The following is a 13574-nucleotide window of genomic DNA, read 5'->3' on the forward strand; positions in this document are numbered from 1 at the left end:
TCAAAGGACTTCTGATTAGACCTGAGCTTTAGGCTGCCAGACCACTGCAGTGTCTTTAAAACAGAACTCGCGGTCATAAAAGAGGCTGCACTCTGGCTTATCGAATCTTTTCTTAATTTTCCATTACTATATACTCCGAGATCCAACAAGTCACAAGATTGCTGTGAGACCTCGGCAATAACTACGATAGAATATTTGGGTGTCAGACGAAAAAAACAATCAAGGTAAATATGGACCGGTCGAGCTTGCGAGGAATCCAACCACCCTGTCTGACGTCAACTCATCTCATGCGCTTTCTAGCTGCAAGACATGGCTCAAGACATACTTCGTCGAGCATGTTAATAAAAGATGGTGGGAAAAACCCAAATGGTGAACGATTTTAAAAATCTGGCCAGTTCTGACAGGCAAAAACCCGACGCACTCATTCGGTTAGAACGCTCTCTACCAAAGCAGGTGATCCGTATTGTAACGGGCCATTGCTTAATAGGAAGGCATGGTAGTAGAATGGGCTTGCCGGCCAAAGACTTCTGCCGAAGTTGATGGGACATGGACAAAATCGAGAGTGTGCCTGCCCTCGAGCATAGGATTTGCTACCTATGAGTCGAACACAAACTCACAACTATTCCATGAAATTATTAATAAAATAACCAAAAGTTTCTTACATTTTTCGAACATGGTTTTATTCGTTCATTTACTCATCATGTTTTTCCTAAATACATACATAGAAAGCATTACAATTAAGAAGAGATAGAGATTACAGTTAATTTAACTAAAAAAGGAAAGTATAACAAAATAAAACACTTAGTTATTTACATAAAGTGAAAGAATGGGAGATTCATCATTCATAAAAATTACCATTCGATAACAATTTTTGTTTTTTTTTTACCATTTTCTTCACTAGCCATTTATAACATTCACATCCTTACAGGAAATATCAATACAGTTGTTTATAAGTATAAGTAAATTTAAATGTACAAGTGGATGAATTTAATTGACAGATGAAATGAAATATACGAGCATTTAAAAAAAGCATTAATAATCGCGAAAATAAATAAACGCTAAGGCGGCACATTTGGTCTGAATGAACCGGAAAAAAACTATACATACGCATCTCTAAGCGATTGCGCACTTGTGAGTATTCAGGTATATTTGGGGCAGCGTTTTTTGGAATAGCGTTAGCGTATTGTGGAGGGCAATCGTCCCGAGGTTTAACGTCATCGACCGCAGTTTAGTAATTATAGCCGGTTTGGGGATTAAATTCGCCACTCCCATGTCGACCGGGAGCTCCACCAGGCCCAGCCCCGGAACCACCACCAGGAGCACCGCCCGGACCTGGTGGAACATATTGCGTGCCAGGTCCAGCAGCTCCTCCACGACCACCACCAAAACCGCCAGCACCACCACGTCCACCAGGACCACTAGCACCGCCTCCAAAGCCGGGCGCACCACCAGCTCCACCTGGTCCACCACCAAAGCCGCCTGGTCCACCAGCTCCGCCTGGGCCACGGCCGCCAGCGCCGCCTCCATAGCCAGGCGCGCCACCTGCACCACCAGCTCCACCACCATAACCGCCTGGACCACCAGCTCCGCCTGGACCACGACCGCCAGCGCCACCTCCAAAACCAGGTGCGCCACCTGCTCCAGCGCCACCACCATAACCGCCTTGACCTCCGGGGCCAGCTGGGCCACGCCCGCCAGCACCGCCGCCAAATCCAGGCGATCCACCAGCACCCGGTCCACCACCGTAGCCACCAGCTCCTGCACCACCTTGACCAGCTGGCCCGCGACCACCAGATCCTCCAGCACCGGGACCACCACCAAAACCACCTGGTCCACCAGCGCCGCCAGGACCGCGTCCACCTGCACCACCTCCGAAACCGGGTGCACCGCCACCTCCAGGACCACCACCTGGTGCACCATAGTTATAACCGCCAGCTCCACCTCCAGCTCCTCCAGCACCACGTCCACCGGCTCCACCACCAATTCCCCCTGAACCACGACCACCTGCTCCACCACCGAATCCACCTGCACCAGCGCCTCCAGCTCCGCCTCCACGACCACCGGCACCACCACCGAATCCAGGCGCTCCACCTGCACCGGCACCACCACCAAAACCTGGGGCACCACCACCCGCACCGGGACCACCGCCATATCCTGGCGCACCACCACCCGCACCGGGACCACCGCCATATCCTGGCGCTCCACCAGGTCCACGACCTCCAGCGCCGCCACCGAAACCAGGAGCACCACCAGCTCCGGTACCACCACCATATCCACCTTGAATATTAAGAAATCATTAATTCTATAATGCTCATAGTTATCCTCATTCAAGCCAACTTACCGCCAGCTCCACCACGTCCTGTACCGCCATAGCCGCCGCCACCTCCAGTGCCACCATAGCCGCCAGCGCCTGTGCCACCACCAGCACCGCCGAATACTACAATATAAAAGTTTCCAAATGTTATAAGTATAAAGTTTTCTTTGCAATGAAGTTTATGGAAGTGAACTCACCACCACCTCCAGTGCCAGGACCGCCCGTGTAACCACCGCCAGGTGCAGCTGAAATGCCTTGCGCTGCCAAAGCCTTAGCTATCTCCTCCGGAATCGGTGGCGGCGTAGGCAGGGCATCGCCAGATGGTTGGAAACCGTTTTCATCAGCAAGGTAGGTAATCTCAACAACTTGACCCTCCGGATTTGTGTACGAATATGAACCCATAACCGAAGCGATTTCATTTTCCGAACCCTTATTTTTTATGGTACCTTCCTCTTCCGCCTTAATTCCATTGCCGGTTTCATAGCTGAAGCGATAATTTCCATCGCCATCGTTTTCATTCACATAGGATAAAATTGGTATTGGCGGACCGGATGGTTGCGCGGGACCAGAAGGGCCAGGGCGTGCGCCGCCACCAAAACCACCGCCAGGTGCGCTACCGCCACCCCCATAGCCACCACCTGGTGCACCACCGCCACCTATGGGACGGCTAGGACCACCAGCACCCGAAAAGCCACCAAGTCCAAAATTGCTGCCACCAGGGCCTTGCAAGCCAGGACCACCACCAGCACTAGCTGCACTCGCTGGCGGTGGGAGATATTTGTTATCCAGCCGTGCGCTATGCGCTAAGGCAATAAGTGTAGTTAAGAGTAGCTGAAATTTTAGAGGAAGAAAAAATTGATTAAGTACATTTGAATTGTAGAAAAGTATGTCTTATCAGGCTAGAGATGTACAACCTAGTATGGTACGAGTATTCATATTACGATCTTTAAAGTGCGTCGCTCTTATTATTTTTACAAAATGTTTAACCTGTCTTTCCCTTAAGATGATAAAAGCCTACCAGCACAATTCTCTTTTGAATTCATTTAGCTCTACAGTAACAATGCGTAATGAGTTCCTGAAGCACCTGAGCATGTCAAACGTATACAACTACTTAGCTACATGTATTCATTGATCAACCTGATGAATCAATTACCTGTAACTTCTCGAGCAAAAATACCCAACCAAGGTCGATATACATATGTACATCGCAACTTAATTAAGCCTGCATCTCTTGATGCTGGTTAATATTTGATATTGATACCTCTGCAGTGTATATAGTTCAGCTGCTTTCTGCGTAACGGGTGCAGTGAGATCCTTCCCAACCATTCTGGTACGGTGCCATCGCAAACTGACTCCCATCTAAAAAAAACTCTGTCCACCGATCACGTTCTATATGATACTAAAGGCTTGGACCAACCAAAACTCCGGCACGAAATTTCCGAGCCACTGTGACTCTATTTAATAACACTGGTTTACAGCAGAAATTCACACCGAATGCTACTATCCAATTCCTATCTAGAATTGCTAGCTGATTCCGAAAATCGAGTTATTTTTTTTCTATGGACAAGTTTTGGAGATATTTGCGATTAAATGATTGATGATGATGATGATGATGATGATTTTGTGATTAAATGATTCAAACTTTTACAGCCAATTTCACAAAAGCAATTTAAGTGAAAAATTATTTAAATTTTTTGAATTTTATACGGAAATCAACAGAAAATAAAAAATCAATTTCCATTTAATTTGCTAGTAAAGCCGGCTGTAACTGGGAAAAAATAAAAAAAAAAAAACAAAAACAAGAGATTCTGTAACAATTTATTTCATTTGCATTATTCCATTTCTGCTACAAAAAAAAATCAAGCTACTAGTGATTAAAATCGATGAATAAATAAAAAATTAATGAGTGTTCAAATAAAAATGCGCAACGATTTTTTTTGTATGAACTATGAGTGGGAAATAATGTTACTCATACGCCATGTACATATGAATCTATGTATATTAAATACCTAATTTTTTGTTTAAAATTAATAGTTCTAAAATCACACATGTACATATATATGTATGTATCTAACCAATTTTGATGGGAAATAGCGTTGCAAGCGAGAGTTAAGAGCGGCCAACTTCAAAATTTATTTAAATTATTCACTACCGTAATCACTTTGGCCACACTTCACGTAAACGGACATGCCCATATGTATGAGTACAGGTAATTTGCAAACTCGCACATTTATCAACTGAAAATGTAAATTAAAATATTACAAAAAAAAATCTGAGCCAACAATTACATCTTCTACCAACAATGCCAATGGTTCAGTCAGCGGCGCCATCACCACTTCGCTGATTATTAGCTATAAAGTGAAGGGAATCTCCATCCAAGTAAGCAAAGAAAAAAAACCTCAACATACCGTAACACTTTAAATTCACCTCCCAGTGTTTTTGTGTGCTTGTGTGCATACTATTCACGTGTGCATGTCAATACATATACATACATACATATGTATGTACCTTGGTTGACTTGCATAGTGCACGAGTAGAGTAGGTCAGTTAACATCGAATATGAATTGAACGCTTAGTAGCGGAGCAGCAAGCGACAAAGCTATGCTTGTAACAGCAATGAATCCAAAAACAACAGCCAAACAAAAGCAACAACACTTACTTACTTACTGTTGTATTTGGAGGCATCTTCAATTTAGAAACGTTAGCTCCATAGTAACACTCCCATTTTTAGGTGAACATGCATACATACATAGGCATGCATATGTACATATGTCTGCATGTGTATGTACAAATGTTCGCTTGCCTGCCTGCCTGCCTGCACTAAACTTGAGGCAATGCGATCAACTGATTCAAATAATTGTCAATTTTAACTTAAAATGGGGAGGTAGGTCAGTAACAAAAGCGGCAGCGCTGTAGCATCAGCACCAACAATAGCAGCAACAACTGCACGACTAATGCCACCAAAGTCAACAGTAAGCGTCAAAGCGTGTAAAACACAATGCAACATTGCAATGCATACACAGGTAGATAGGTGTATGTATGTACATATGTATGCTTAAGTAGTAGCCGGCAGCGAAATATGAATGAATGCCTGAATGAAAACACGTTGCGCCTGCCGCCTTCTCGCGCCAGCCAGCCAGCCCAGGTTGCGAATACGGCGTGTAAGTCACCGAGCAACTGTTGGCGGCATGAGAAATGTATTTCGCACAACTACATAGTTGGCGGCGATTACGGCAGTTGCATTTATTTATTTTTGTTGCTATTTTATATATTTTTTTTTGCTGTTTTGTAGGGAAAAATTGCAAGCGAAAAACACGCTGTGGAATTTCTTTTATTTTTTTCATGCATCTTCTCACGTTTTTGATTTACTTGAATGTGGTGCTTTTATTGCATTTGCTGTGGCATCATAAACTTAAAATTTTATGCCAAGATCTTCTGTCGAAGATTTATTTATGTATAGATGCGCCATTTGCTACCAAGTGTCTTCTTTATAGTGGCGGGTATTTCGAATATTTTTGCTCTTTGTATGCTTTTTTCTAAATCTTCTCTAAAACTTCTACACTAGCAATTTTACATATATATTTTTTTCTGCATTTAGGCACCTTCTAAAAATACGCTCTTTGACATTTATTGCTCAGCGCCGCCTCAGCTGTGCACTCTCAGGCAAACGTGTGTTTGTTTTCCTTTTTTGTCACTCAAGTTTGTTTTACAGCAATGGCAGACTCATCGACTCACATCATTCAAGTGCTGAATCAAAATGTTTGGTCTGCATGCGCATAGTTAACGAGCACGTGTGTACATACATACATATATGCATGTATGTGTGCATAAGATAATTTATTTATTTGTGTTTTCTTTTGGTTGCATGTTATGAAAAAATTATTTATACAACCTTTTTACACTTCAAATGCGCAAAAAAATAAGCAATGTTGCGAATAACTGCATTTGTATTATGTTTCGGTGTGTTAGTACGAAATCTGCAGCAGATAAGCACTTAACTTGTGTTATTATTTAAACGTAGCTTAAGTTATCTTTAGCGGTAAATGTAGTGTGTAGTGGCATTTATATGGTTTTGAAGTGTCAAGTTTAAGTTTGTTTTATGGCAAGTAAGAAACACAAAAAAAAATATTTTTTGGAAATCTGCTAACTTATACGTTTCACATGCAGGTGGCCTTTGCTAATAATTTTCACCTATTTTTTTTTCAATTTTAAATCTTTTTGAGCCGTAGAGAAAAACAAGCAAAATCGTTGATACTTTTTTATTACAATTTCCTAATTTCTTAAATTCAAGTTAAAAAGAATTAAATAGGTGGCAACTTTGTAGCATGAAGTTTAGAAATAAAGACTTTTAAATAAAATTTTATTTGAAACCCACGTTTTAATACTTCTTTTAAAATATTAAATAATTTTATTTGAATTTAATTTTAAAATGAGTGCAAACATTTTAAAACGCCAAAATACTCTAAATATTGAAACGAAAGACTTCTTATTACTTTGTCGTTTGATACCTTTATTTTTAATACGTATTTATATATTTTATTTAGCTTGTGCATAATTAGGTTAAGTTCCACATTTCAAACAGGTGGCAACCCTCTTCAAAATATTTCCAAACTTCAACCCTCTGACAGCCATATTTTGACGCATATTTCAATTACCTAATTCGCCTAATTCAGCTGGAATTTGACTTTTTAAACAGGTGGCAACCCTCTTAAATATAGTTAGAAATCAACTATTGCCATTGTTGGCCATAAAATAACAATTAATTTAACTTATTAAATTTTTTGAATTTAACTTATTGAAAAGGTGGTGGCCCTTTGAAAATGTTTTCAATCTTTAACCTATTTCATCTGTTACCCATAAATGGCAATATTTTAATTACCTAATTCCCTTAATTCAAGCTGGATTTATTTTTTTTTTAGACAAATGGCAATCCTCCTACATGAAGTTCAAAACTGAATGCTTTCATTTAACTTTACTGAATTTAATTTATAATACGTGGCAACTCTTTACTTTTGCTAACCTAGATATAAACATTCTCATCGCTGGGTATGCGTGTTTTCGGACACAATCGGACAACGGCAACGTAGAGTTTATCGATGTCAACCCTTAAGCAACTTTATTTTATATATTCACTTTAGTCGAATTTATTTATTTAAACCGGTGGCAACCTTATTTAAGATATCTTGGAATTTATTATTCAGTCATTTTCACATGATGTGGCGAAAATCAAGATACGGTACGGTAAGCAATCAGGTATCACCAGATATTAGATTTATTTTATTTTTAATCGATAGTGGGCACCGGCCTGCCCAAGCTTTTTATATTTACGTTTAGTAGTATATTTATATGTATGAGAAAAAAAGGGGAAAACAATTAAGTGGTTCTCTGAAGCATAGTCACTGAGATTGTCGTCTTCTGCAGTGGTACCACAATGGACCTTCGAAAGGTCTAAGCGTGTTGGTCACTTGACCCGACCGCCACATCAACCTAACCTAAGCTAAGAACAAAATGACTGAAACCAATAAACATTTTTCCGACAAAATACCTACAGAGAGAATTTTTGGCATAACTAAGTAGTTAGTAAATCATGTTTGGGCTACTTAAAAATTACAACAGGTTACGTTAAGTACCCCTTTTGAGTGGCGTTTGCGATTTTGTTTCCCAGAGTCATATTTTCGATCAAGAATCATACTTTTATAATAAAGTGATACTGAAGTGTGATTTACTTATCCACAACTGTATGCAACTGGTGCGTTCGTAGCCTTTGGAAACATTCTTTTATTTTATGTTTAACCAAGAAAACTTTTACATTTGAAATAGCATAAATGAAATTATATTTTATCCAACATAAATATGGTCATCGTAACGATAGCATGCCTTTTAAAACACCTTATTGTTTTATCTAAAAAAAAAAATCAAGCTCAAAATAAGATTTCTATAAAAATCACGGCTAACTGTTTTACGACTTTTGATGATGTTTTTTCATTATGCATCTATTCTTCAGCATGCAATGGATGGCACGAAGTAGACACGAAACGAAAAAGCATTCTACATGAATCACGCATCAAAAGTAAATTTGTTATATTTCGAAAAAAATAAAAAATAAAAAATTATTGAATTGCATTTTTAATAGCACCAGTTATCGGAAATTGAACTGTCATGGATAATAATTGTGTTTCTGTAACCAGTTGATGCTTACTGATGTAAATCATTGTTTGAACGGTTCGATGAATAGCCAATTTCACGCTTCACAGCATGTGGCCACTTTGATATGCATATCACATGCATATTCATATCAGAATTATTTAATTTAAAGTTGAGTTTAATTTAAATTAATTAATTACGGAAATTAGTTACGGAATGAAACGCAACAATTGGCGCATTATTTTCAAACTACTTCTTAAACTACGCGAGTTGGAAGAATGTGGAGAAGTATTATTTCCAAATTTCATGTGATGGTTTTTTGGAATGCTTTCAGACCGCCGCAAGTTCGAATACCGTCAGATGCAACATGTTGAAATTAAAATGAAAATATTTGCAAAAATCAAAGTATTTACCACAATTCGATAAAGGAATTAAAGTATTTTTAACATAGCCTCAGGCAACGTTAAATTGGTCATAAATATATCTATGGACGTTGTTTTGTTCTATGTGAGGCTTTTACTGGCCGGCCAGTATCTACAACTGAACCGTAACTACATTTTCATTTCCGTGTTTTAAAGATTTTCAGTTATTTGTGGGCCTTTTTTTAATCAGGCGAAGTAATAACAATCCTAGCTTAACCCTTAAAATTGGTTTCCTATTTTCCGATCAAATTTATCCGCAATTTTTTTAATCAAAAAAATCGTTATTTTTGCATTTTTGTTTTTTTATCACTTATGTTATTGTTTTTGATCGAAAGAACGAATGCATTTCACCAAAAAAATAAATACTTAAAAAAAATATTTTTTTTTATATCGAAAAAAAGTTTTGATTACAAAACAGCGGACTAATTTGACCTAAAAAATTAAAAACAACGGTTTAATTTCACCGAAAATATAAGTATCCAAAAAATTATTATTTTTTTATTAAAAACAAAATAAAACATGTACCAAAAAAATCGATTATTTGTTATCGAAAAATATTTTGAATTTCAAAATAACGGTTTAATTTGAACGAAAAAATAATAAAAAAGGTTATTTTTTTTATGAAAAAACCGACACTTCCAAATAGAATAAATTTAAATTTGAGATCATAAATTAAAATCCGAAATACCGATTATGTTTTATCCTGAAAAATTTAAATTACAAAATAACGATTGTTCTTCACCGAAAAAAAATATATATATAAAATATAGATTATTTTTGATTGCAAAAAGCTTTTAATCATAAAATAACGATTTTATTTGATCGAAAAATAAAAATCAAAATCAACGATAATTTTTGACCGAAAAAATCTTCTTTACAAAAAAAGTATGAAATTTGACAGAATAAACTGAAATCCAAAATAAAGATTATTTTTAATAGAAAAAATGAAAAATTACAAAATACCAATTATTCTGATTGAAAAACTTTAAATCCAAAATAATATTTATTTTTTATCGAAAAAAATTAAAATTACAAAATAGCGGTTGCTTTTGATCGAAAAAGTAATTAAAAAATAACAATTTTGCGATGATTTAAATATAAAAATCTTTAAGTTTTTAGACAAATTCTGTTGCTTAAATAATAAAAAAAGGATTTTTTTTCGCAACACATCTCCACCTGTTTCGTTATTAAATAATAAGCATAATCGTAAATTTCGCTTGAACACCACTAATTGCCTAGCACTGAGCTGTTAGCACAAAAGCAATAGTACGAATACAGTGAAACCTCTCCTAACGGACACCTCTATTAGACGGACATCTCTCTAGGGCGGACATTTTTTCGTATACCAAGTTTTAAGTATAAATTTCGGAACAAATTACTCTCTCTTAAGCGGACACTCTCTTGGCCGGACGCGGACAGTTATTTTGCATAAAATTTACACAAAAAACTCTATTGAGCGGACGCGAACCTCTTATCAACGGACATTAAGATTTCTTTTCATAACAAATCAAACAAAAACCTCCGTTGAGCGGACGCGAACTCCTCATAGGCGGACTACTAAATGAAAAAAGGGGACTTCCCGCATAAAATGTGATTGTTATGCACACATTTGTGATTGTTATACACACTTGGAGAATCCAGTTCCAATTCTGATGAATTTATAACAATAGATAATAATAAATACATGGACCGAAAATTTAGATTTCTGGTTGGATTTGGTTACTGATAAAAACATGAAAACTATTGATGAAAAAGGTACTGACTCTGAAAAAAATTAAAAATAAAACTTACGTCAATCGACAATTTCCCAGTTTTTTATGTAGTTTATGGACTGAAACGTAATATTTATTTTTATTTTGTTATTACTTAATATGTACTTAGCACATAAATGAAATATGCACTTTTGAATAAAGACATGCACATTTTTGTTTGAATGATGTAATATCAATATCTTTTATTCAAATAAGAAATAGTGACTATTCAATTAATTAAAACATTAAAAAGTTTTAAAATAGGCTTCCCTTCCATTGAGCGGACACCTCTCTTGGGCGGACAAAAAATGACTGACGGTGAGTGTCCGCCCAAGGGGGGTTTCACTGTAGTCCATAGTTAAATGAAGTTTCATGCAGAACAAATTTGCTCATTTCATTCAAATTAAGTAGCAGTAATTATCAAATATGCGATGACTCAATAGCTTAGCTTTTCGAGTAAAACTTATCAGTTACTAATTATATGTTGCTCGATTACTATCCAGCACCTACTTAAATTTCACAGTTGAAATGAATCGCGCAATTTTAGTTTTTTTTTTACCTTTTTTTAATATCCGCTGTCATATTTTTTTCAACATCAACTTCAAATGTCAGTTCCGCCATAAAAATCTGCAACTTTGTGATCATAAAAAAATCCCACACCAACTAGATACACCTCGCATGGCATATTTGACAGCAGAGCATCGCGCAACATTGTCAACACACTCGTACATACCACGAATGCGAGCGAACTCGTGGAAAATAGGCTAACCCGCAATCGCGCGCAACTGCGAGAGCATCGAAAAATAATATAAAAATAATAACAATAACAATAAAAAAAATAATGCGATTTAAATAGTTGACATTTGCCAGCAGCAGCAGCAACAACAAACAAGTGGTATGACAACTTGGAGATGCACAAAAAGTGCATACTAAATAAAATAGTCTTGACATGAACGAATATCCATACATACATATGTATGCTACGTGTACTTACATGCATATTTGCATGTGGCTGGCAACATTTGGCACATCGATTGCATGTTGGCAACAAAGCAACGGGCAGCAGGGCAACGCCTGTGCCTAGCGGCGCATCAAATTTCCACTAGCAAAAATTTGCAGCGCTGAGAATCGCCACAGAAGTGCAAATGTTCATAGGTACTACGTATTGCTGGCAAACAGCTGCAACAATTGCTGTTCGAATAGCATCTGCAACACCAAAATCGACAGCAATGCGCAGCGGCGAGCTTAAGTAAGCGTTAGGGCAGCCAGCGGTGGCAACACACAAATCGTGACTAATTTTTGCTGCACTTCGATACAGGCGTAATAAGAGCTTTTTTTTTAGTTGGGGAATGTATTTAGTTTTTATGGCCAATTTATTTTTCGCCAATAAACTTTTTTTTGTTTAGTTGCCAGTCAACTGCATAGATTTAGATTATAACAAAGTTTTTGTGGCGGGATGACTCTCCCACCAATCGTTTAAAGGAAATATGAAAATATCGAATTGTAAATAATTGCATTTTACATTAATTTTACAACTTAATCAATTTTTATTTTGATTGACATATCATAGCCGGATCAAATTAAAATTAATCTCGTAAAGCATCCAATTAATTTACCAACATAATTTACGCCATCCACCCATCAGTTAAGTAGTTGCTTCTCCGCTCAGCTACTTATTCAATATTTTTTTTTTTCTTTTTCTAACTCAAAGCAGCGCGTGCATTTCGTCAGTAGGAAATTCCATACAATTCGATTGGGAAATGCAGCTCGCGTGTATTCGTTAGCAGATTCTTTAGGAAAAGCTAAAAAAGCAGCAAATAAATAGCATACAAAAAAATGTTCATCAATATACATAAAATGCTGCTAAGCCGCTAAATCAGCTAACCGACAAGCCGCCAACAGCAATCGCATTGCCAATCGCACGAGAATTTTAATTTATGCAAATCATACTTGACTATTACGGTAACTTCACTACACTGCCGTCATCTTTTCATCTACGTATGTACATACACATATACGTAGAGAAGTAGCTGGGGGAGGTACTAAATCGGCTGTTGGTCGTAATTTATGCGAATGCTTGAGAATTTTCTATTAATATGCGTTGCGGCTTCCGAATGTTACAGCATTGATGATTGATGTTGCTAGATGCATGTTGCAGCAACATTTTGGCAACCTGTTTGTTTGCAGCATTATGTGCGGGTGTTTGTATTAGCGTAATGTGATTCATCTGCCTAGCGAGTCGGAAATATCAGATTGATTGCATGACATGCTGGACTGATAGGTCGATTCGAGATAAAATCGCTCAACGAAGATGTAAGTGAAATCACTAGAATGTTAATCAAATCACAACTGACTTTAAATGTTTGCCAATAAAAAACTAATGGGGGGGGGGGGGGGGGGAGGGGGGGTACTTTATAAAAAATAAGTGATTTTTGTTAACAAATGTTTATGCTAAATTAAATATTTAGCTTAATGTATGAATCTCCTATCTAGTTATCAAAAAATAACAGATTAGCAGAAATGTTATTAAAAAAAAAAATTCCAATACCAAATTTAGCGAAAACTGATATTTTTGTTTAGAAAAAGTATCCTAACTTCGGCGCTAGCATCAGATGACGTTTTGAAGGTGGCAGCAAAAGCTGTTGAATACATAGAGCGAATACCACTAAATCAAATAGAATAACAGTAAAAAATACCTCTATGTTTTTTCTTTTCAAGAAAAAAACCTTTTTTGTAGGATTATCTTTTCAATTAAATCAAGAAGAAATTCGCTCTATTTGTGTATGGTTGCCTACTAAAAGCCAAAAAAGAATGAAAATAAGTCTTTGCGAACCTATTCTCGATCCAGGGACCTACAGAATGGCAGTTTACAGCTCTACATATTCGGCTACGGTGGTCCCTTTACCCACACTAAATATTCTATTTATTCTATTTATTTCCTGA

At 37.3% G+C, this 13574-nt stretch overlaps 1 protein-coding gene across 1 annotated transcript; it reads right to left on the reverse strand.

The window, feature by feature from the left end:
• Positions 1-867: 867 nt before the first annotated feature.
• LOC118743845 (glycine-rich cell wall structural protein) lies at positions 868-4999 on the reverse strand. The gene is made up of 4 exons (XM_036476610.1): positions 4978-4999; positions 2512-3204; positions 2342-2437; positions 868-2277 (listed from the first exon to the last, which is right to left on the reverse strand). Exons 1-4 carry the CDS (start codon positions 4997-4999, stop codon positions 1229-1231), a joined length of 1860 nt encoding a protein of 619 aa, XP_036332503.1. The 3' UTR covers positions 868-1228.
• Positions 5000-13574: the final 8575 nt, after the last annotated feature.

The sequence above is a fragment of the Rhagoletis pomonella genome, unplaced genomic scaffold, assembly GCF_013731165.1.
Source record: "Rhagoletis pomonella isolate Grant_MI unplaced genomic scaffold, Rhpom_1.0 Rhpom_scaffold_00007, whole genome shotgun sequence".
Taxonomy (NCBI): Eukaryota; Metazoa; Arthropoda; class Insecta; order Diptera; family Tephritidae; genus Rhagoletis; species Rhagoletis pomonella.